The sequence below is a fragment of the Dendropsophus ebraccatus genome, chromosome 2, assembly GCF_027789765.1.
Source record: "Dendropsophus ebraccatus isolate aDenEbr1 chromosome 2, aDenEbr1.pat, whole genome shotgun sequence".
NCBI lineage: Eukaryota > Metazoa > Chordata > Amphibia > Anura > Hylidae > Dendropsophus > Dendropsophus ebraccatus.
The window spans coordinates 80,815,911-80,842,430 of NC_091455.1; the positions used below are offsets into that span (position 1 = coordinate 80,815,911).

Below are 26,520 nucleotides of genomic sequence, written 5' to 3' on the forward strand. Positions count from 1 at the left end.
AAGTGCTTGACTTAATATACTGAAATAAAATAGCTGCTTGAAGTTTTAGTCAATTATCAATTAGATTTTTTTGGTGGAAGCTGCTTCCTACATGACGAGTAACAAGACATGTATACAACAATTAGTAAATTATATATATGACTGTTCAAAATGTTAGAGGCCTCTAATTTTTTTTCATTGAAAACCGACAATGGAAAAATGGATAAAATACCATTGCTGTGACTTATTATTAATGGACTGTGCTCAGAATAGGGCAACATTTTTGTTCATATAAAGTTCTGTATAGATGTGTGGGAGTGTATGTATATGGGTGTCTGTCTACAGTATATGTATATATATATAGTGTGTGTGTGTAATCTTTGATATTATTTTTGTTTTTTGTGCCACAGTCACCTATGTGGATTCCCTTCAGTGCTCGCTGTGATATCATCCCATCCCCTGCTTATCACTCTGATATCTACACACACAGAAAGATCTATCTCAGTCACTGATTGGCTGAGCGTGCTGTAACTACTGAGACTGGACACTGCTGTGGCTAGTGATTGGTTATAGAAGGAGGTCCAAACTATATAGGAGCGTTGTAGTTATGAGAGGTCTTACAAATAATTGTACCGTGTAAAGGCACTGCAAACTAGCGCTCGTTTGTCCATATTGTCCAATTGACTAGTGGGGAAAATGAGCAGATTTGCATAGAAGCGAAAAAAACACCATTGTATTCAGGTTATCAGGGTTTGATATTTTTTTTTAAATGATCACAAGTCATCTCTACATGAAAACGTCTGAGGTATAAATTTTATGTATATACGTAAATGACATATGATGTATTTAATTATACGATGCAAACATCTTTAGTGGAGTTGTACGTCATTTACATGTATACCTAAAAATGAATACGTTAACAAATGCCGCTTGCTATTCTTGTATCAGATCAAATATAGCAAACATTTGACACATTAGCAGAGAAAGCCCTGTATATGCACATAAAATGTACAAGGATTACATGATAGATACAAGTGTTATTTATAACACAGATATTTATGCTTATGTAATCTTTCTGTGCTTACTGTAATTGTACTGCCCTAGGGGATTGCAGGTTTAAGGAACCCTTGCAGTTTTGCACTTATACTTCTGGATTTTTACTTTATAGATATGTATTCTACAATGTATGAAAGAGTGTCTTGTGAGTATAACATCAATAAAATAGATTTTTATATGGCAGCAACATACATCATAAGTCTTTATTAAGTACAGTATCCTCTAAGATGTAACTCTACTTAGAACGGTTCATTTTTCCTTATCTGCAAGCAAATGTTTTAAAATAAATGTAGAATTTTAAGAGCCATTTTAGCTCATTTAGGATGTATAGGAAGTATTGGTTTCGATTTATGGGCCAATTAAACATGTTGTATTGTCTTCATTTTTCAATATATAACAATGAGAACTCCAAGTTATGTCCAGCGGTGTCAGGGAAGAAATAAGACCATTGTGGTCAACCTAATATCTGAGTGAGGTTATGAAGTCTGTCCTTGAAGAGACATCATCTAGTTACTCCATATCTCTAGATTACGTTATGTTATTTAATAATGTTAAATATTACTGTCCTATATTTCAGGTGAGAAACCATTCAAATGTGATGAGTGCAATTTCGCTTCGACAACTCAGTCCCATTTAACACGGCACAAGCGGGTCCACACAGGGGAGAAGCCATACATGTGTCCATGGTGTGACTACAGGTAATTGAACTAAATTAAAGGGGTTGTTCAGGATAAAATTACATTTTACTATGCTGCCGGGGCAGAAGGGGAGGTATCCGGGACATATACTTACTTGTTCCGATCCACCACCGTTGCTGGATCTGGGTCCGCCATCTTCGCCAGTACAGCTCATTCTAGACTCTATACCGGCTACAGTGAGCTTCCATTTCCGGCAGGAATGACGTGTTACTGGATGATTTGAAAACGCTGGCGGCAGAGAAGAGTGGCCAGCCCGGGACCTGGCAACGACAGTGGAGCGTGACAGGTAAGTATAAGTCCCTGACATCTCCCCTGCAACCTCGGCAGCTTAGTAAAATATTTTATCCTGGACAACCCCTTTAAGCTATGTGTTTAAATTTCTTTTGACTGAATATACAAGAAAATAATTTTAAGTTTTAAGGCTTAGGCTGTATTTTCTGCAACTTTAATGTGAGTATGGGTTGCAAAATTGTCCCTGTTTTGTCATTTGCAGACATATTATACATTTTAAGAGTGGGGGAAGGGAAGTTTTGTAGCTATGGATTGTTCCTCGTTATCACTATTATGTATGTTTGAATCCAGTTTGAGCTGTTTATCTTAACTTTTTGCTTGCCTTAAAGAGTCACTGTCATTAAAATTTGTTTTGCAGAAATCAATAGTCCAGACGATTTTAAGAAACTTTGTAATGTTGTTTACTAGGCAAATATGCCATTATCTGCGTTTAAAAAGACTTTTCCCAGGTCCCTCCCTCCTCTCCTTTCTGTCATCCTTTTTCCTTTCTGCTCATTACCAGGAAATCTCGACTGTTTTACATCAGTCGGACCTTGTCTGTTCTATGGAGAGGGGAGGGGGGAGGAGGGAGATTAGTCAGCAGCAGAGAACAAAGGATTACACCACAAGGAGCAGCTGAAAGCCCCTATTCAGAGGTCAGAGAGGTCAGTGCTGACCTCAGAGTAGAGAGCCTGGTGCTGTAGCTGTAAATTAACTCTTTGTTGTCCTGTTTTTTGGTGTCTTAGCTCTCCCCTCTTCATAGAGAACAATGAAGACGGGGGGTGTGGGGGGGGGGTAGAGCTTCAACTGCTTTTTCATGCTAATAGACCCAATTACAAAGTTTCTTAAAATCGCCTGTACTATTGATTTCTGCAAAAAAAAAAAATTAATGACAGTGACACTTTAATACACATAGCACAGCTATATCAAATGGCAAAAAGCTCTAAATCATTACTCAATGATACAACAGTAGATATTGCCAAATCAATTTCTATTCCTGAAAAAACAAAACAGCAGGGTTCATAATTATTTTCATTACCTTGTTGATAGGGTTCCTGGCATTAATTACAAAAAGCAATTATTCAAACCAAAGGCTTTATTGTAAAAAATGTAAAACAAAATAAATAAATAAAAAAATTGAGGCAAAAATGAGGTGACGTTGGGGGATAGATCAGAAGTAACATGGGATAACTTTACTTTACTGAAACAGTTGTAGATGCTTTGAACCAGCACCCAGCAGATGTGGTTGTTAAATCTATATTGACTGAATTAAACTATGCCTGCGATAAACATATACTGTAGTTATTGCATCATAGTAAATAAAATATCGGCTCTGATCACCTCCTACCACTATTCACCAGACACATTTGTATGGAGTAATAGGCAACTGTTGCAGCCAGATCTCTGCTGGTGCTCAGCTTGGGAATATAATCTTCATGTCACAACATGAAGACATCCACAGCTGCCTAAAACTTTTGAACAGTACTATATTTCGACAGGAACACCAACAGGATCTATGGCTTTATTCCTAGGGTTTTCATTCACAGCCATTTTGATTATGTCCAATGTACTTAAACGAATACATTTGTAATTGAATACAAGTGTAACTCCTGTTTTTAAAAACTTCTGACATGTCATAGCGACATAACAGAAGTGCATATTGGTCGGGGTCCAGCTGCTGAGAACCCCGCCTATTGCTAGAACGAAGGGACAGGCGTGTGCTGGAGTGCGTGCTCTCCACCTTCTTCTTTGCTACAAGGAGGTGAATTATGCAGACTGCGTATGCAAGCAGTCTGCGGAATTCACCTCCCTAGAGTGGAGATGAAGGGACAGAGCGCGCGCACCTGCCCATGCCAGCCCCTTCATTCTAGCGATTGGCAGGGTTCTCCGCAGTTGGACCCCGACTGATATAAACTTATGACATGTTGCTATAAAATATCAGAACTTTTTAAAAACAGTAGTTACACTTTAAGTATGAAAGTTATCACTCATATATCTCTCTATATCATGAGTATTCACCCAAATGAACTTTGTATCGAGAGGTGTTGAAAACATGAACAGGTATGGCTGGTAGAAGGTAGATATAAGTATATTTGGGCCAAAGCCAATATGTTTTGGGGAACAAGAGAGTAAGGACTAGTGTTACCTTCCCTTCATCTCTTCTTAATCTTGTAATAATAAGCTTTTTTTTTTTAGTTTTAGTTGCATAATCAGCAAGGGTTTTTTTGTCCTTCAGATGGCCTCTGGCTTTTTCTACAGTAAATTCCCTCAATCTAACATTGTAATAGCAAGATCTATTCTCCAGGTTTCCCAGTTTGCTCGCCAACATTTTATTACCCATTTCTAAATCTGTGGAAGCTTATCCACCATGTCAGACTCCAGCTCCTACTTTTGCTTTCATGTAACTTTCTTTATTACAATTATTTACTGCCAAAAGAATTTTCATAAGGAATAATTTATACTTCCCCTTTCTTGTATAGCTTATAGCCTTAGAGATAATAGATTCATTTAGTCCTTCTTGAATTCCCACATGAACATTAGACTTTTCCTCCAATACCTGTTTGTAGTCAGGTTGGATATTAGCCAAACTTTCGTAGCTTTATTGCTCACCTCCAAACTTTTTGTCCCACACAGAATTCAACAAAATACAGCAATCACTGAACTCAGGGAGATCAGTGAAAAAAATCCACTGAAGTACTCAATCAAGAGTCTGCACTGATGCCCCGTAAAAAATTAAATATAAAAAAAGGAGTCTGTGGAGCCTCGGTTGTGAGTCTCAAAACACAGGGTTTGAGACTCTCAACTGAGGCTCCACGGACTGCTTTTTTGCATACCGCACAGTATTCAGCTTCAGCATGGGTAGATGCAAATCACAATGCCTTTTCGCATTGCCGAGGCAACCATCTGATGCCCAGTGAGTACCATGCACAGGTCCTACTACTTAGTAAGGGGCTTGTACATGGAATTTGCTGGGCATTGTACTGCTTAGCGTGAAATCCGACATTTGCTTATATGCAAACCAGAAGAGATCTCAGAACCTGGGCGGCAATGGGAGGAATGGATGGCACTGTTACAATGTGTGCTTTAACATTTCCATGAAAGTGACAGTACTTTTCCTATAATGCTAAGACCTTTGTATAGTCCCATTATTAACAGGGACATTGTATTTTCACTAATATTATGTATGTACATCTTTCTTAACCAGTTTTGTTTGTATTTGTAAGCTATGTCTTTGTAGGATGTATTATTACTTTGGAAAGGAATCTGGCTGAGATTTCTTCTATTAGGCTTTGTTCACACTACGTAAACCATCTGCAACAACGGCCGTACTTTGTACGGTGTGGAACATTGCCTTTACTGCTGTGGGATCCCGGCCTAGCATATACACATAGTATACGCTCCGGCTGGGATCCCATACGGCGCGCAAAGAACTGACATGTGACCTGTCAGTTCACACAATAAAGCGAGCGGCTCCAGCCACTTGCTTCATTGTGTGCTTTGTGAAGTTCTGATGCGGGCGCACGCTGATGCGCCCGCATCAGAACACTGCAGCCGGAAAGATCATCCGGCCGGTACTTAAGTACGGGGCGGAATGATCTTTGCAGAGACCGGCCGTTCCGTGCCCCGGCCTGGTCACGGAACGGTCAGTCATATACGTAGTGTGAACATAGCCTTATTCTGTATAGAAGGTGGATTACTGTTTGCAGTTTCATACATTTAAAATTCCAGTTTTACTGTACTGCATGTTTAATATTGTCGATTAATTGGAATGTAATCTGCTAATATAATTTTTTTTTGCCTGGAAAATCTATAGGTTGTTAACAAACTATATCGTGTTGGCCTTTTATATTAGCCATGCTTCAGGTTTGTGTGTTCATGTTGGCGTATAAAAAACCTTATTCAATTTGCATATAAATATTTATGACATTTCATCCATTCAGGATATGTATATAAAGTATGTGGGCTTACTTTACAACTGCCTGTAGCCTTTTTCCTTACACTTGACTGCAATCATAAATATCTAGCACATTAAAAATCATGATCATCCACCAAATCATTTATTACTGTTCAGAGAAGACCTAAGTGATATGATCACAGCCTGATTGGTCGGATCACAAGCTCTACGAGTGCTGGCCTTTTCAGCACACCAGGCAGAATTTCTAAATAAAGACTATTATGTGAATCCTATATCACAGTTACATTCAACTAAATCGTTTTCTTAAAGGGAAAAACTACTTTGATATAAAAGATGAATTATTTTTAAATTAGTACAGATAAAATAGATATTTTCAATTACATGTAAGGTATTTTTAAAATCTTTAGCCAAAACATAATTTTAGGTTTAGTAGGAATATGTAATCTCAATTATTTTACCCAGCACTATAAAGTATATACTGTACCTTTTTGTTATTTGAGAGTGAGGTGAAATAGGAAGACTTTACTTAGCTGAAGTTAGTTTAAAGGTACACTCCAGCAAAGATGGATGCATTGTGGGTAAATTAATAGTTCTAAAGCTCTCAAATACTTAGTGCAGTGCAAATTTAAATGGACAGTGCAATTGACAGTCTTTAAATGTATGAGATTTATCAAAGAGACTCTGACTGTTTTGATAAATCTGTAACATGTCTACTTTAAGACCAACTATAAATCGGCTTGCTTTACCTCCGAACTGTGTGCCAACATTTAGTCCACTACCCTTTCCCAAAAGCCACAAAAATGAAGAACAAAAGTGCCTTAAAAAGAAAATATTGTAGTAAATCTTTTATACTGTGTCAAGTCCAGTCCCCCCTCCCCCCCCCCCAAAAAAAAAAATTATGTTAATCTTCTTTAACTGCCAGTATCCTATTGCTTCAGTTCTGCTGTGCAAAGCTTCTAGGTTAAGGCCGGGGTTCACACTACGTATAACACCAGCCATTCTGTGACCCGGCCTAGTCAAAGAACGGCTGGTGCTACTGAAGATCACCTTGGCCGATACTGGAGTACTGGAGCGTGCGGCCGGAGCTGTGTGAACTGACATGTTCTGTGCGGCCGCAGAAAACTGACATGTCAATTTTCCTTGTGGTTGGATGGAATCCCGGCTAGAGCGTATACTATGTGTATAATATGCTGCAGATCCTGTATGTGTGAATGCACCCGCGTTTTTGCTGCGTATTTGCTGCGTGTTTGCTGCGTATCGCAGCAGTAAATACGCTGCTTATACGGTGTGTGGGTTTATACCCTTAAAGAGTCACTGTCGTTTTTTTTTTTTTTTGCAGAAATCAATAGTCCAGGCGATTTTAAGAAACTTTGTAATTGGGTTTATAAGCCAAATCTGCCATTATCTGCATGTAAAAAGCCTTTTCCCAGGTCCCCCCCTCCTTCTTCTTTTTCATCCACTGAAAAATCTGAAAATTGTGACTTGTTGCAGGAGACGTCCCCTGTCTGTTCTAGGGTGAGGGGAGGGGGGAGGAGGAAGGAGGGAGTTAGCCGGCAGCAGAAAGCAGATAACAGAGGATTACAGGCACGGAGCTGGGTGACAGCTGTAATCCGAGCTCAGACAGGTCACTGGTGACTGTCCAAGAAGATAACGGGTGAGATATTTGTAGATTAACTCTTTGTTGTCCTGTTTTGGTCTTTTGTTTAGCTCTCTCCATAGGAGAACAATGAAGACAGGGGGGAGAGCTTCAAACTGCTTTTTCATGATAAAAATGCATTTTTCTGATAATAAACCCAATTACAAAGTTTCTTAAAATCGCCTGGACTATTGATTTCTGCAAAAAAAAAATTCACGACAGTGACACTTTAAACTTAGCATGTGCTAACTCAGTCAATCAGTTACTGAGGCAGGACAGCTCTGTAGCTGTTGATTGGCAGAGTGGGCTATACCACATGCCAACCCTGTACCTGGAGGCACAAGGGATACTGGCAGCTGCAAGTGAGCGAGGAGGTGAGTGTAGGTTGTTTTTTTAATCCTCAGAATACCCCTTTGCAGTACACAATATGGTACGGTGGCTGTATAACCAATGATGCAGGATACATTTGCCACAGAACTAACTATATGTAACATTTTGGTCCCTGTCTTACCCATAATTAAGCCCGGCTGATCCTGTGTGAAGTCATGAAAGATAAGGTTTTGTGGGTTCAATGGGACATCTCTTTTCCCATTTTTAAAGTTCAGGAAACAGTTTTACATTAGTTTTGTGACATTTACTCAGATGATTTCATTGAGTTTGACACGGATAGTGCCTCCAGGATGCATACGTTCAGGTCTGCCTAGTTGTGTCCATCAATGTTGACATGTGTCTTATGCTAGATGCCAGTTCTTTTGAGGCATTACTTCATTCTAGTATTCACTGAACCTTCATAGAATTACAAGGATTATTGTGTACTTAGCAACAGTAGACACTGGTTAAGACAGTAGACACTTTTGTTAAGACTACAGACCGTAATACATACTAGTATATACTAATTTTTATCTGAAAATGGAGGAGGAGGAAGGTAGGGAATGAAAGGACGTATTCCTATTTTTATTAAAATACTATCAAATTAGGGCAATCTACCCATCAACGCAGTGTGAATGCATCCTAGACTATCTTACCCTTTGTATTTGAAACGCTACATTCATACAGTATAAATCTACAAGACATTACAGTAAGCAGAAGTATGCACTTCTGTATATCTGATGAAGGGGATACAAGCCCCTGAAGCACGCCATATCTCTGTGCTTTTTAATAATATTTTTTTTTGCTTTCATAACTTTGGATATTCAGAGCACATGTTTTTGGACAGCACTGGCATTTTTTTTTGCATATTCTGTTTCTCTACTTGTCTGCACAGGCCCCTGTTGGGAGCAACCTGTTTTGTACAGTACAGCCAGCTTAGCACTCCACTAGTGTGTCCCCCTATTGAGTTGGACCTGGCACCAGGACCTGTAGGACCCCTGCAATTGAGGGGTGATACTCCACAAAGCCCAAGGGGCTTATAGGTGATTACCTTTTCACCTGTACATTATTCTTCTTTCCCTGTGGTATCACACAAGGCACCTGTGCCTTGTTTTTTTCCTTTATTTATGTCTGAACATTATCACAATCCCTTCTAAGGCCATGTTCCAGTTCTGTAAAAACGTTGGCTATGACCGTTGTCCCATCACTGCCATGCAATTAGGCAGTGTTAATAAATTTGTTGCACAAACAAATACAGTGTGAATTTGGTCTAAACTTTTTTTTTTTTTGTTACTATTGTATGTTGTCATCACTTCCGATTATGATCTACTTAGGTATACATTTACATATGCTACAGTATATTGGTTTTTGACGCCTAAGTGAGTGTACAGACCATGGGGGAAATTTATCAAGGGCTTTGCTACTATTTTTTGGTGAATAATTGGATTTTTGCCCATTTTTGGTCTAAGTTCTACTTATGAACCAGTATTTGACAGGCGAATATTTTTTAGATGCAACTTTTTTTTAATCTGCCTGTTTTGAGTATTCACCCAAAAGTTTGCATAATCCGGGATTAGCGCCCAATTTATCATTTGCGACTTTTTAAAAAGTCACACAAACAGGTGCAGGCTTATGTCTGGTCAGTACCAGGTAAATATGCTTGCGCAATTTTTGCGACTTTTTTACGAATTTTTACTTAAATGCATTTACGATGGCAGTGCTACATGTTAATAAATCAGTCACAAGATATTGGAACAAAATACACACCAATCCCCATTAGAATAGTTGCACATATTAGACTCCTTAGTAAATGTCCCTCATTGTCTTCACATACAAAGTAGTGAATGAGATTCCTATAAGAAACCATGAATTTACAGATAAGGCAGTTGAGATGTGTGGCCGTATGCATTGGCCATCTATGGGATAGAAGTGACAGGTTTCACTCATGGTATATATTTTATAAAAATAGCCAATGAGAGCCTTTTGGTAGCTAACAGACTGAATGATGGTAGTCTAGTCTTGCCATTAACAACAGCTTAATCTGCAACTGGCAGGGGGTGGTATGTGTATACAGGCCATTTTTGCTATCTGTGCAAAATCGCTCTTAAGAACTGTCTCTCTTTCAAATCCTTTAGACAGGCGTTACAAGACTATGAGGGAAGTTTTGGTAATAAAGGCGTGAAATACTGGTTACTAATTTTGAGTGTAATGCCCCCATGATATTCCTGTTTTCATGCCTTATTACATGTATGAAAGGACAATCAAGCTAACATGATGAGTGAGTCAGTGGTGTAAAAGTAAAACTAATTTTGCCTTCACTCACATGAGCTATAGTAGGAGGAAGCTTTATTGTCCCTGGGAAGGTGATAAGGCAGAGTAATTGTATATTATACTGTCCTGGAACATCTGCCTGAAGACTGTTGGAGCAATTCATCTATCATGGACTGTACAACATTTTTTGTCTTTCTGCTTTAACCCATCCCCACTGCTGGCCTGCATGAAGGTTTTGATAGGGACTGTGCCTGGGCTGGGGCTCACATTAATCAGTCCCCTTGTTCAACACTCCAGCTGACATAATTACAACCTGCGCACAGCAGTTATTCAAGTCGAGTCCTTGTCACTCGTGCTACGAAACTACACAGCTCAGATCCCCAAGGAGATTGCCTTATCACACCGAACAAGGGCTCACAGGAGTTGAAGAGAATAGAAATGGGAAAATGTCTTCTGGGAGTACTATATATTCCTTTTAAATAAGACATTTGAGAGACTTACAGGGGACAAAGAAGAGCTGTGCAAGGCCCAAAAGAAAAAGGAATAGGATATTGTTATTAAAAGGTTTACTTTGAGCATTCTTGTAGTATAAAATATATAGTAGTGTTGTCTGTTATGTTTTAGGAGTTAAAAAAAAAAAACTGTTGTATTTATATAAAGAGCTCAAGCCATTGTCTATGTCAGGGTATGAGACAGCGTCATTACAAATATTTCAGACTGGAACTTGAAGTGTTGAGTGAGCATGTTTTGCACTGAGCTATAGGGAGCACATGGCTCATTGTACTCCTACAAGACTCTGGAATTTAGGGAGCAATTAATATGAAACAGTAACACAACTAAGTCATAGGGTTTATCCACACATGGAAGATTTGTTGCAGAGATTTTTGAAAATGTCCCATTATCTAAATGAAGCTTGCAGGAAACCATGTGCTTGCTGCAGAAACATCCCTATTCATACAAGTGCTGACCTGTTTTTATATCATTCAAATGTCTGCAACAAATCTGCAGCATGTGAATACCCCCTTATCCTAATCACATTGACTAGCTATTGGAGAATAGTTCTGAGATTCCATGTAATAATCTCTGCTGTCCTTTAGATTTTTTTCTGTCACTTCTGCCTATTCTTAGACACCCTAGATTAGTCAGCTGACTTTAACGGTTACCCGTGTTACTTTACTAGTATAATTGATAATACATTCATTGATGTTGCAATGTAACACATATATATTACATTACCTTCTTTCAATGCCTGTATGTTTTATTCAGTATTCATGTGTTACAGAATCCATTGGGAAACAAAAGTGTGGCTTGTAGCTTTGCAGGATTGTTCACACTTGGATTTTAACCATGCTGCTAACAGTGAGATCACTTTCCCCATCCCTTATCAGATACTGTAAGATTATTAATGAATCTCAAAACCACAACTAGAAAGAGAGATGCAGGTATTCCACACGTAGGTGAAATATTGCATCTTAAAGAGAATCTGTTGCTAATATTTAAGTTGTAATTGGCTTTTAATACATGTTATCAGGTGCAAATGTTTTTTTCAGGGTTGCCAGCCTCTAAGTGAGCCTAGAGGCTAAAGATATGTTCAGTAAGGGCTTTTACCTATCCTTTTCACTGTTGCTCGCCAGTGTATGTAATGTCACATGACAGGCCACTTGACTGTCAGCATATAGTGAAACCTGCCTAAAGGGGTTGTCCGGCATAAACCTCTTTAAACATATACTGCACTATACTACGCTATGCACTATGCTGACCAGTCATTTTGTGCCCAGGAACCGGCAGCTGTGGGGGAGCAAGACAGGCAGTAAATATACTGCACTGTTGTGTCCTCTGCGGCACTGACAGCAGCGTAGATTTTTATGCCAGCTAGCCCCTTTAACAAAGTATTCTAAATAGGCTGAACATGGTGGAACCTGTAATGAATCTCCATAAACAGCCATTAAAGATATACACATGTTAGTTATTTTGTAGTCGTCCTCTGGGTTGTCACCTGGTTCTTGTAGTTCCACTGCTTCTACTGACTCCTAGTCTAGATCAGGACTACAATTCTGTCTTGTCCTCCAGCTTGTTTGCTATTTGATTGATGACTGGCTGATGACTGATGTTTCACAATTTGCTACAAGTTTTGCCACTATGTAGTTGCTGCTAATCATGGTTTATTCTGCCTTGACCCCCTTGTGGTTAATAAAGAATAGGTAGAAGTCCTTTAAATATGAACCTACCTCCAGCTCCCAACTACTTGCCATTGAATATATATATATATGGAATTGATGAGTATAACTAAATTATTGAAAAAAAACATATAGGCCGACCTGTATCGTCACAAAAATGGGGGCGCGGACTCAGAGTCCGCAGGATTTATCATTTTTTACACCAAAAGATACGCCGAAAACCTACTCCACCTTTCAGGTGGCGTAGGTTTTCGGCTGTGCGCACTGACGCGCACGGGATTTATGTAGAGGCAGTCCGCCTCTACATAAATCTCCGTAGCCCCGGAGATGCGGGGACATTTATAAGTCCGGTGTAAAAAACGCCGGACTTAATAAATGTCCCCCATACTATAGATAGATAGATAGATAGATAATTTTGGCATAAAAACCTATAATGACATTGTTTATCATGGATACTATCTTATCTCTTCTTAGTTGGACGCATTATTTGCCCTTCGCTGCCAAGGAAACTGAACCTTTGTTTACAGGTTTCCACACTAATGCTAAATAATTTCTGCAGAACATGATTTGCTATTATCCAGGTAACCATTTTAAAAATAGTTATTTTTAAAAGTGGACAACCCCTTTTAAAACAATAGCATTGTACCAAATATTATTATCACAGATGAGTGCAACTCAAATCTGTACCAACCTGGATGTCTCTGCATTTGATTATAGGTGGCTGAAGAAGTTGGATGCAGCCTATCGCTGTATCCATGTTTTCCAGGACTCCCTATGGCTGCTCTAGGGCCTGTGGCTGTATCCATGTTTTCCAGGACTCCCTAGGGCTGCTCTAGGGACTATGGTTGTATCCATGTTTTCCAGGACTCCCTAGAGCTGCTCTAAGGCCTATGGATGTATCCATGTTTTCCAGGACTCCCTATGGCTGCTCTAGGGCCTATGGCTGTATCTGTGTTTTTCAGGACTCCCTAGGGATGCTCTAGGGCCTATGGCTATATCTGTGTTTTCCAGGACTCCCTAGGGCTGTTATAGCGCATATGGCTGTATCCATGTTCTCCAGGACTCCTTAGAGCTGAATTTTAACTATTTCAGACACTGGTAATGAAATTTCAAGGTTTCTGGGTTCAGACAGACTCAAGCATGCTCAAGTTGTGCTCATCTCTAATGCTTATAAACTCTTAAAAGGAATCTGTCAGCTTCAATTCCCATTCCAAACTGCTGACACTGTTAGATAGCTGTTAGGCCAAAGAGACACATGGTACCTTTCATATATCCGTCTGTGATTCCAGAATGTAGAATTTTTTTTAATTATATTATATATGCTGTAAGATGTAACACCTCCTCCTATCCTTGACCCTGCTTGGGACTTAAGCCCCTATTACACGGGGCAATCTCTGGGAGTAAGCAATCGCCGACTTGTCTGGTCGGCACTCTCATTCCTCGCTTGCTGGCATGGCTATTATGCGTGCCGACAGCGAGCAGGTAGGTGCAGTGTGTGCGTGTGTGGGGGGGGGACTCCCCAGATGATCTTTAAATCGTCCTGGGAGCCTATAGGGGATAGCAGTGGTCTGCTGCCACCTCTCCAATTACACAGAGCAGCAGATTGTTGCTCTGCACATTGTTTGTCTTATCAACATGTTAAAAGACAGCGATCAGCCGACATCGTGTATGTCGGCTCAGTTATTACACAAAGCTATTATTGGCTGTAATGGCCGATAGTCACCCAAATAGGGCCTTTAGCTTCCAGGTGTCAGTCAAACATGGAGGGGGGAGAGAGAGGAGACATTACAGCTTGCAGCTATTTAGGAGCTTGGAAAACCTCTTTTACTTCTTGTACCAGAAAATAAAAACATTTCTTTATTTCCTGAAAGCACCGGTCCCCTGCTGACTGCAGTCGCCACCACTTCTAGGACTGACTCGTCTTGGGAGTGACAGCACTCTTAGCCAATTACTGATTGAGACGGAACAGCATCACAGCCATTGATTGGCTGAGCGGGCTGTCACTCCCGAGACAAGTTTGTTCTGGAAGTGGTTGTGGCTGCAGTCAGTGGGGACACCAGAGATGCCGCAACAGGAAACTGGGGGAAGTGGAGAGAGATATAAGATGTTTATTATGTTTTCCAACAGGGGTGAATACAAATTTTCTCGTGCTGGATAACCCCTTTAAGCTTCTTTCTATGATTTCTCACACTGTTTAGAATAACAGTCTGCTATTATTACATTGCCAAAAATTGAAAGCGCCAATAGCTTCCAGGACCACATAGCATTTTTGTTGCTTCTCCTGCTTTCATGGATAAGTCAGTAGAGTACTCTAAAATAAGGAGCAAAGGGTTGGAATAAATGTTACTTGGTGTGGCTGGCTGTCACTAGCACATAAAAAATGTCTATACCTGTCCCCTTTTCCCATGTTGTAAAATGAGGTTACATATGTCATAAATATTTTTGAATATGATGGAGCAAATAAAAATGAAAGATTGAATTGGGTTCACACTTCATGTATTAATAGAAGATTCCTAGGAAAAAAAAATAGCTTGCTAGGTCCTGTTCTACCTTAAAGAAAAAAAACAACAAAACTGAACAACAAGCTTATGCTTTTTCTTTTAGATTTCTTATCGGATTAGGTATACCTTTTTAGGAGCAAATGCTCATTACTTTTATTGTTCTGTGCATATTAGATTGTCTGATCTTCTTTATTAGTTTCTAAAGTCTTAACCTGAAATAATCCATGACGTAACGTAATATTCTGGATAAAATTAATTTTATATATTTAAACAAATATTTAAAGTGTAACTGTTGTTTTTAAACAGCCCTGTAGAAATCATTAGTACAAGCAAATATAATAAAGACTGTTTTAGATTTAATTAGGCAAAAGATCTTCCCTCTGTACACACAAGGCTGTTTTACCACCTCCCTACCCACCTATCTTTTTGTCATTAAAGGGGTTGTCCAGGACCCTTTTTATTATAAACTAGCATTGGATTGACTTATGTGGGGGTTGTTTATTCCATTTACACTTTCCTTATTTATTTCTAGCTTGTCTTGTGTTTTCAGGCTCTGTCAAATGTTTAGTTCCTGTGATGTCATATTCAATATCTGTTTCCTGTTCCTTCCACTGAACATGGTCACAGATTGAGTCTTCAGATTAGTGCGGCAGATGTCCCTCCCATGGGCTGGCTGTAATTACACATTCATTTTAGACCTGCCCCTGTAGGTGGAGCTAATATTGGAGCTCAGTAGATGCTGTAGAAGAAAGGGCAGCATGACATGGAGGAGAGCAGGAGCTGATAGCTGCCTTTTTGGAGTCCAACACTGCAAGACAACAAGGCTGACCACTGTGCCCCCCAGAAGGCAGCTATTAGCCCCTTTATTTTATGTTGCTATTTGTGATACAGCTTCTACTGAGCTCCAATACTGGCCACGTCTACATGGGCGGGTCTAAAACCAATATTAAATTCCAGCCAGCCCATGGAAGGGACACCTGCCCCACCCATCTGATGACTCCTGTGATCATGTTCAGTGTAAGGAAAAGAAAAAAACATATGGAACGTGACATCACAGGAAGTAAAGAAATCACAAGAAGAGTGGTCATGTGACCAAACCTTAGAACACAAGATGATCTAATAATGAAAGTGTATATACGATGCAATGCTAGGTTATTGAGAAGTCCTAGACAAGCCATTTAAGGAAAAACCATCCTTAGCAGGGGCAGAGTGAGCAGGAAGAGCTGAAAAATAGTCTGTGCAGGTTGCAAGACTTCTGGCCAGAGAAAACACTGGATTCATATGCTACACTGCTCAGTGCTGCTGTATGAACTTCTGATGGTTTGCTACAGTGAGGGAGGATTGCAGGATATTGTTTTTAATGTGTATAAAGTGTATAGAAACCAACATAGAGGCTAGTCTGCATCCACACTGCAGCTGATCATAGGGAAAGCAGACATAGAAATGGAGTTTGCTGGGGGTAACCAGGGGGAAAATGCCATATACTTTTAATAGAATGTCCGGATATAGACCTGCTTCTCATATTCATATATAGGACAGCTTATCCTTAATCCCTTAACAACATATTACATAAATGTATGCCATGAAAGTCTGTGTCTTTGCCTTGCATACATTTATACCATAATCTGCAGGGGCTCTATAAGGGGGCTAAGCTTTCTTCATGGAGGGTGAGGACTGGATGCTATAAGCAGTTGGGTTCTCAATGTTCATGACAGGATGTCATGCTCCTGTTGCTGTCCACTCGGGACCACCTCTGTGTAACTAACTGACTGACTGACAGAGGTCTAACACTTACCTCCCTACAGTCAGCTCGGCTATCTTGCCACAGGCACGCTCTTTGTGAAGGTCACCGATAACACTGATCAATGCTATGCCATGGCATGGCTTTAACCAGTGTGTGCAATCTAGTGATTGCATGTAATAGTCCCCTAGATCAGTGCTTCTCAATTTCAGTCCTCAGGCCTCACCAACAGGTCATGTTTTGAGGATTTCCTTAGTATTTCACAGGTGATATAATTATACTCAGTGCATCAGGTTTTATCATGTGTCTTTGTATGGGATAGCCTCAAAACATGACCTGTTGGTGAGGTCTGAGGACTGGAATTGAGAAGCACTGCCCTAGAGGGACTTAAAAAGTGAATAAAAAATTAATAACATTTTTTAAAATGACAGCTTCTCCCCTAATAAAAGTTATAATTACCCTTTTTTACCATTTTATATATAAAACATAAAAATAAATAAACATGTTGTATATCATAGCGTTCACAATTGTCTGATCTATTAGGTTATAATGATACCAATCCTGTACGGTGAACAGCCGTCACATTACTTATTAGAAAAAAATACAAATATCAAAAAAATATTTTTTTTACAGATGATACTAGTAAAAACTAGATTGTGGCACAAAATATGAAGCCCCAACCAACCCTCTAGGTAATAAAATTAAAGTGCTATGGCTCTTAGAAGGTGAAGAGAAAAAGGGAAAAAAAAGGCAAAAATGAAAATTTCCTCTGTCATTACTAAAAACTTTTGACATGTCATAGAGACATGTAAAAGGTTTTGATTGGTCCTGGTCTGAGTGTGCAGCGGGTCCTCTCCCCTTTCTGAGTTAGAAAAAAAAAAGAGTTAGGCTCTATAGAGCTCCATTATAAGGCCGACTGCAGCGCGTCCTGTCCACACTTGTCTCTGACATGTCAAATTTATTTTGTAATGACAGTGACACTTCAAGTCTAAAATCCACTGTGTCTTTAGAGGGTTGAACAACCCCCCCCCTTCCTGTTTAGCAAATAAGAAATAATTTATTTGTTATCAGCATATTCATAAATATCTGAACTAATAAAACCTTATGTTATTGGTCCTACATAGGGAACTACATATGCAAAAAAAATAAAAATAAAAGTGATCCTCATGGTTCTGCTTATGTTATAACCTGAGTAGGAAAAAAACAAAAATTGAAGGGGTTAAAGGGAATCTATTGTCAGAAAATGAGCTATTTTTCAATAATTTTTGGTATCCCCCCCCCCCCCCCCCCCCCCGCATACATTCTGGCCACTAGGCCTAAGTTGCTAAATAATGATATTTCTATTTTACATTAGGTCAAATTGTGCAGAAAATGTCCGCAAACACATTTTACACACCGGCAAGCATGAAGGAGTTAAAATGTACAACTGTCCAAAGTGCGACTATGGAACCAATGCCCCAATGGAGTTTCGAAACCATCTTAAGGAACAACATTTAGACATTGAAAACCCAGACTTGGCATACCTTCATGCGGGTAAGTCTTTGACAGTGACTCATTATTTTTGTTGTCTTTTTTTCATTTGGTCTATGTGTTTGTTTTCTTTAGCGTAGCACAACTATTAAAGCCTTTGTATTGTCTTTATATTCTCTTCAAGCCTCACATTCACTTCTCATTATGGTTTCTCATGTTTTGCAAAAGCAGGGCTTAAGTACATAGACCAGGGTTGGCTGCATCTGAACTTGTTATTGTAAAAAGTCGGCAAGATTATAGATGGAAAATAGATGTGCACGTATCTGTTACATACAGTAGGTGTGTTTACAAATAATATATATATATATATATATATATATATATACATATATATATATATATATATATATATATATATATATATACACACACAAAACAGGTGATTTATATTTGGGCTGTTTCAAATGACATATAAAATGCAAGTAGTTTTTGGAAAGCTGGAACATTGGTAAATTCTACTGAAAACTGGCTTCCCATTACAATTTCTATCTGATATTGTTGCTTTCACTTGTAGATTTATGTGTAATAAGGCATCATGCAGAATGTCCCTGGCCACTGCATTCCTGTGGCAATCCTGGAATGCTTGCCGTGACAATAGGAAGAATTGTGCATTCTGCTGCATTCACCAAATCCTCACCAGTATGTTTCAGAGAGAGGCAAAGTTCACACATCGTTAATTGCAATAGCCTCAGCATCCGTTCTTTACTGCAGGGGCGGCATTGCATTGATGCCGCGCTGTGTTCACATTTCTCTTTAGAACGGGCGTTAGAATAATGTGCCTGTCAATTATTTCCGAACGCTGTTCACTAAACAGCGTCCGCAAACATCAGCTGTTCACAAAATGCAATGTGCAGCGGTGGCTGTACATTGCATTGCATTGAAGTGAATGGCTAATTGATTTGCGGGCACACCCGACGATGCCCGCAAATCAATTGTGAAAAAAGAACGTTCCTGCAGCTGATACAGAAGTATCGGCTCCAGGAATGGGTTGAGTGCAGCACAGCGGACGGCTGTTTAACAGCGTCCATTGCTGTGCAATGGACGCTGTTAAACGATGTGTGAACAAAGCCTAATACTGAAAGACTATTGATAGATATTTATTTCTGCTGGAATCTGCACTCTGCCCAAGATGATCCTGCTGCTGCATCTCCTGCTGCCCCATGAAAATGATGGGATCAGCAAGTGATTGAGCATTTGCTTCATGATCGGCTGATCACTGGATCCAGGGCCAATCCTAGCCCTTTTGAGATTACATATAATACAATATTCATTCGGATAAATGAATTCTGTGTAATACTGGGCATTTCCTTAGAGCATTATAACTCTATTATTAGAGTATCTCTATAACCACTCTCCACTTTGATCAAGAGAAGACAACCCTACAACAATGGACTTCTCTCCATCAACTCACAGTTTCTTAAAGAGGTATATGAAAGTGGGCTTTCTAAACATCACAGCCCCTTGGATATATGTGTGTATGTGTACGAGACATGTTTTGTCTAGTTATTTAATTCTGCAAGCTAATAAAAGCAGTTTTCTTGTTTTATAAGGCTTCCGTATAAGACATTTCACTAGTTTCTGCTTGTTGTTCTACTGCTATGTCCACTGATCACAAGGAAAGATCTAGATCATGGCAGCTGTCAGTTTGAAGAGGTATATCCAACATACTCTTATATCCATAAAATAAATCTGAGTTGAGAATTAAGACAGGTAGGTTTTTTGGCCTTCTCTTTGTATATGCAGTAGAGCAGTGGGACTCGTACAGAGATGTAGATATGCTAAGACAAAGCCATGCCTGAAATAATCATATTATAGAAGGAAATGATTACTTTGAATAATGTACCTGCTTTGGCGTCCAAATATATTGTTGTATTTCATTATGTTGTGCTTTTCTGCGCCTACACAAGTTTGAAGCCCGCCAAATGAACCTTCAGTGTATTCCTCAATGCCTGATGGAACCGGTGATTTAAGCACACCGTTCTGAGCCTTTTTTTGTCAGCATTAGAAATGTTTCAAAGAGATTGACTCTTGTCACAGCTGTTGGTGTCAGACAGCCACAGTATAAAGCACATCAACTTGATTGGCAGTTTATCATTCATGCTCCTTTGTAAGAAGCTTCACGTTTCGTCTGTGCCTTTCAATAAAACACCAACCAGTTTGAAAAGTGAAATCTATATTCAATTGAATCCAGAGCATTCACAGTATTTCCCTTGTAATTGAGAATCAGATATAAATTTCTTAAAGCAGATGAATGAGTCAATCAAAGCAATGTATTGTATATAGAAAGCAGCTGCATTATTGTTTGAATGGCTGTGTTGGTTATAATTGCAGGCTGATCTTGTCATATTTTGTCAGTTGTGGCACCTCGTAAGTAAATGGGAGGCGGGGGAGTTGAGTAGTAAAGAAGAAGAGCTGCATACTGCGCTCAGCTTTACAGGTATAACCGAGCGACTCACTTTTTTCCGTGAGCGTTGAAGATTTTAACTCTAAGCTGCATGCAGTATTTATCACATTATCATATTTATGTAATGTTGCCATAATAAAAATCAATATAGTTTTGATTGTCATTGACTGCAGAGTTGCTTTCCCCCCCGATATTATTTTAAAGGGAACCAATCAGCCCAATTGGGCTTATACGGTTCCCTGGAGCAATGTATAAAGCTCCTGCAGCAGCTGCGGCACATACCGGCCACGGCTGCAGCAGGAGCTTTATACCGGGGAAAAATGACTTTTATTCCCCCAGATCGTGACAGACACGGGCAGGTAAGTAGACATCTGGGCGGCTACTGCCTGTGTCTAGTCACAGCGCTCTGTCTGTCAGCGCGCTCGGAGGGATACTTGACAGGCAGAGAAGCCAGTAACGGACTTCTCTGCCTGTCAATCATTCCCGAGGAGCGCGCTGACAGGCAGAATGCGGTGACTAGACACGGGTGGGGAGCTTCCCAGATGACTGCTTCCCCGCCTGTGTCTGTCACGAGCTGGGGGAATAAAAGTAATAAAATTGGTATAAAGCTCCTGTTGCAGCCGCGGCTTCTGCAGGAGCTTTATACATTGCTCCAGGGAACCAGGGTTCCCTCTAACTAAATTATCCTGGTCCTGTGTGCACTTTGTGGGACTTACAATAGGAGATTTTACAGTATATAGGGGAACTCAGTCCAACAAGTACAATGTAGTAGCTGGACCTGGCAGCATATTATTAAAACTCCAATATACTCCTAACCATATAATCAGTGGCGTAGCTATAGGGGTCGCAGGGGTCGCCATGGCGACCGGGCCCCTACACTAGGGGGGCCCGCACGGCCCCCCCTTGCCACTTCTGGACCTCTTGCTGCCGGACCTCTTGTAAATTCAGTGAGCTTCCGGGACGCCGGCCCCAGCCGGAAGCTCACTGATGCAGGACCGCGGCGCCCGGACTTCTCCTTCTCCTCCTCGGCAGCTGACATGTGACGTCATCACGTCACATGTCAGCTGCGTGCAGTAGAGAGGAGAAGTCCGGGCGCCGCGGTCCTGCATCAGTGAGCTTCCGGCTGGGGCCGGCGTCCCGGAAGCTCACTGAACTCAAAAGAGAAGCTGCCAGGCCTGAGGGAGATCAAGGATCCAGGTGAGGTGAGGACTGCAGGTGACATCAGGTGACTTATCCAGGTTGCAGAAGTTCAAACTTCATCGTGCCCTGCTGATAGTTTATTATGGGATTTTTGCAGCATTTGGCTCTTCAGGTTGCAGCACTACAACCCCCATCGTTTCCAACTGGCAGTTCATGATGAGAGTTGTAGTTTTTCAGCTGGAGAGTCAAAGATTGGAATACAATGATTAGACAATGACACAGTACAGTCCATTATCTATAGGGGGCAGTAGTGCAGTACATGAGGTGGAGGCAGTGACAGGGCATTAGAACATGGTGGCACATTAGAGTAATTGGATATAACGTTAGATAGGACTTTGCCTGATCGGGGGAGATGGGGGGGCCCCAAGCTAAAATTTTGCACCAGGGCCCATCAGCCTTTAGCTACGCCCCTGCATATAATATTTCAATATCCATCACTTGTTTATAAGAATATTGCTACTTTGTGGTGACAGATGTGTCCATCCTTGCCTTTCCTTTAGTTTGGCTAAGTAATCCAATTTCTGAACACACCAGTTCAACACAATATCGTCATGTTGAAACAGTCATTTACATAACAGTTACTGGTCTCCACGCATAGACAAACACAAAATTTACCTCTTAGGTACACAGTGGGCCAAAATTAAAAAAGTGGACATAGTCGTGGGCCAACCTTGATAATTATTGAAGCGCAAATGCGGCGGCCCTGGCACTGTCAGTGGTGTGCGTCTCCCAGCACTGTGCACTATAATAAATGACATAATAAATTGCCATGATATGTTTAAACCCCAACCCATGTAATAGCCAGCCCCCCCCCCCAATATTGCCTCTTATATAGTAGCAAGCCCTCCCCCATAGTCTCCTATATAGTAGCCTGCCCCTCCCAATAGTCGTATATAGTAGCCAGGTCTTCCCATAGTCTCTTATATAGTAGTCAGCCCTCCCTCAGTCTCTTATATAGTAACCAGCCCTCCCCATAGTCTCTTTTATAGTAGCCAACCCTCTCCAATAGTCTCATATAGTAGCCAGCCCTCCCAGTAGTCTCATATATAGTAGCCAGCCCCCCATAGTCTCTTATATAGAAGCCAGCCCTCCCCATAGTCTCTTATATAGTAGCCAGCCCCCATAGTCTCTTATAAAGTAGCCAGCCCTCCCTTGTAGTGTCTTATATAATTGCCAGCCCTCCACTGTAGTCTCTTATATAGTAGCCAGCCCTCCCCATAGTCTCTTATATAGAAGCCAGCCCTCCCCATAGTCTCTTATATAGTAGCCAGCCCCCCATAGTCTCTTATATAGTAGCCAGCCCTCCCTTGTAGTGTCTTATATAATTGCCAGCCCTCCACTGTAGTCTCTTATATAGTAGCCAGCCCTCCCCATAGTCTCTTATATAGTAGCCAGCCCTCCCCAATAGTCTCATATAGTAGCCAGATCTTCCCATAGTCTCTTATATAGAAGCCAGCCCTCCCCCATAGTCTCTTACATAGTAGCAAGCCCTCCCCCCATAGTCTCTTATATAGTAGCAAACCCTCCCCCATAGTCTCTTATATAGTAGCCAGCCCTCCTCAGTTGTCTCATATAGTAGCCAGCCCTCCCCATAGTCTCATTTATAATAGCCATGGCGGGCCAGATGTAATTCAAACTCTGAATTGCCTGGCGGGCCAAAACTAATGGCACCGTGGGCCAGATTTGGCTCGCGGGCCAGAGTTTGACATGACTGTCCTAGACAGAGTGTCTGGTTGTAAAAGGCTGGTAAACTCACCCCATACACCCCAGAATGTGTTAAGGAAGCACTCATAATTTTTTTTCTTTATTATACAGCTAGTCAGCAAATAAATATATATATATATATATATATATATATATATATATATATATATAATTTAGAAAGTATTACCTCATTTAGTAGTTCCTTTATATCTGAAAATTCCTGAAATCCTTTCCTTCAGTTGGCTTATGTGATTTGAAACTGACCCCCTGGAAAATACATGTGTCTCAGTTATTTCGCCATCTCAACAAGAACTTCTTATTTGTTGAAGCTACATGGACTGTTCCGCACAAGCTCTCCACCCAGTTACTAATAACTGTGTGACATGAGCTGCGTAGTTATACTGAATAGGATGACAGTTCAGCTTCCCTGACTGTATACTTAGCTTATTTATATAGGGATGATATAGCGATTATATACGGATGATCATTACACAGGCATAGGTAGTAATGGCTGGAGCTGCCTTTGTAGTGCTGTGCTTGATGCATCATGGGATGCCGAACAGATCCATGGGGATACAGTTTGCAGTCTGAAGGTCAGAATGATGGCTGACAAGGTAAGAGTATCCCCAAAATGGCAGGTCTTGTGGGCTGTCCTCATATGGAGAAGTTGGTATCTAACAAAAGTGGTCAGAGTGAGGACAAACAATGAACCAGGATCATAATTGCTCAATACTCATTTATATGAACTGATTCCAATGAGGAATAGGTGTATGTGTTACTTTTCTGGAGAAGAGATGGCACCAGGATGCACTATGGGAAGAAGACCAGCTGGCACAGATACTGTGATGGTTTGGGCAATGTTTGGTAAGGAAACCTTTGGTCCTGGCATTAATGTGGATTTTACACATACCACCTTCCTAAACATTGCAGACCGTTTATACCCCTTCATGGCAACATACATGTATATTTTAACCGCTCTGTCTGCACATGCATAATGTTATAAAATGTACAAACACAGGCAGCAGATAACACGTTTGCAACTTGACTATATAAAAGCCACTATTTATTGAAATATTTAAAATATTATTTCGGACAGTTTTGCTAAATTTACAAGGCTAGTTTTTCAGCCGTGTCTGCCACTGAGCCCTGGCAGATGCATTTCTTATGATTAATAATCACAGTTAGGTTCAAACACTAAAGGCCACACGAAATTAGACTCAAAATCAAGAATGTGGATCAGGGACAAACTCATTATGGATCAAAAGGTTACAGAAGTCTACCGTGAATGAGAATGAGCTTCCAGTTGACAAAAATCCAAGCAAGAAGGTAATTCATGTTTTCTGCCACATATTTAAGTAAATATTTTAAACATATAGCAGAGCTGAAGTTGTCATTAAACTTCTCTTTTGTGCACCAAAATAACACATACATTTCAAAGAAAATATCCTAGAGTTAAACGGCATGTTTGCCATTGTAAAGTGTACATTTGGGAGGGAATTTATCATTATGTTTATGCCATCATTGGTCAAACATTTTTGTGGAAGAATGTGCAACTTTCTCACTGGGTTATACCGGCCTTACCACTGGACTTAGCTTTAAAAGGGGTGGGACTCCATGTCTTACAAGATTTACTATAGTTCACTGCAGTGGGTGGGGATTTGTGTGAAGGGAAACTATTAGCAGGCTAGAAGACTCTAACCTGCTATTATCTTCTGATAGGGACGGAGATGCTGAGAATGAAACCTTCATCCTCAGTGCTGTTTTTGGAAAATCTTCACTGTATTCAATATGCAAATTAGGTGATTTTGTGCACTGGGGGCAAGATTACTGCCCCCAGTACATTGATCCACCCTGCCTGCCCACTCCTCCTCATAAATACAAAGACAATGCTTTGCACTGAGATCACTCTGGTGCTCATTACTACAAAGTGTATTCATGAGAAGGGGAGGGCCAGCCGGGTGGATCGGAGCACTGAAGGTGGTATTTCCATACCTGGTTAACCAGATGCCTAATTTGCATAATAAATTAAGTGAAGATTTACAAAAACCACAGCTGAGAATGAAGATAAGAAATTTACCTTTCCTTTCTATGTCCCTGGCCCTTATAGGAATAAGGTCCTCTAGTCCGCTGTTAGTTTCCCTTTTAAAGACTAAATGTGAAACACTGATCTTAGTAAAAAATTTACTCCAAAGTGTGGAATTGCTGCTTCTGGAGATGTGCCTGTTTTTCCAAGTGTTCATTCAATATATAGGGGGAAATTTACCAATACATCGGTTCTAAATCAAGCTCTGCCTCCATTTACCCTGCCAGATTTACTAAGAGATGCATAGTTTCCAGGTGCAAACCATGATAAATTAGGCGCTGGAGGAAGCCATGCCTCCTGCCCGCCTTGTCCCACCCCCAATGGAAAAGGCAAAAATTTTCACTTTTTCCATGGGGGCACACATTGACAAATGTGCTCCTTGGTGTCCAGATATCTGATGCAGATGAAATAGGGTACCTGAGCTCTCACCAGTTGATTCCCTTGGGTCCTCCATCTCCTACCACACCAGCCTGCTTATCTATATAGGCATACATAATGCATTTTAAGTGGCCTCCCACTTGGAGATATCATAAATTAAAAAAAAAACTTTTTCATGGTATGCACTTAAAGGGAAACTAAGTGTCTAACCTGCTGATATGTCCTTATAGCACATGGGGTGCTAAGGATGAAGGTAATTTTTTTTACCTTGATTCTTAGTGCTGTTTTCAGTGTATTAGTAGTTCAATTCACATGCTAATGAGGCGTCTTGGTGCACTGGGGGCGGAGCTATGGCCCTCTGTGCACCGATCTACCCACCTAGCTCACCCCTTCTAAAAAAATATCTGTCCAGCACTTTGCAGGGATGAGCACCGGAGTGATGACACTGCAGAGCGCTGGTCCAATACTTATTAGGAGAAGCAGATGCAATGAGGGTTGTAGCCCCGCCTCCAGTGCACCAAAATGCCTTATTAGCATATGAAATCAACTACTAATATCCCCAAAACAGTGCTAAGGATTAAGGTAACAAAATTATTTTTATCAGTGC

General features: G+C 40.5%; 1 protein-coding gene across 1 annotated transcript in view; it reads left to right on the plus strand.

Moving 5' to 3' along the window:
- The window catches only part of ZNF407 (zinc finger protein 407), a 423,344-nt gene that overhangs the window by 268,104 nt on the left and 128,720 nt on the right, over positions 1–26,520 (plus strand). The window contains exons 7-8 of the mRNA XM_069957860.1: positions 1,613–1,733; positions 17,969–18,147. Coding sequence (XP_069813961.1) covers positions 1,613–1,733; positions 17,969–18,147 — 300 coding nt within the window. The remainder of the gene's footprint in view (positions 1–1,612; positions 1,734–17,968; positions 18,148–26,520) is intronic.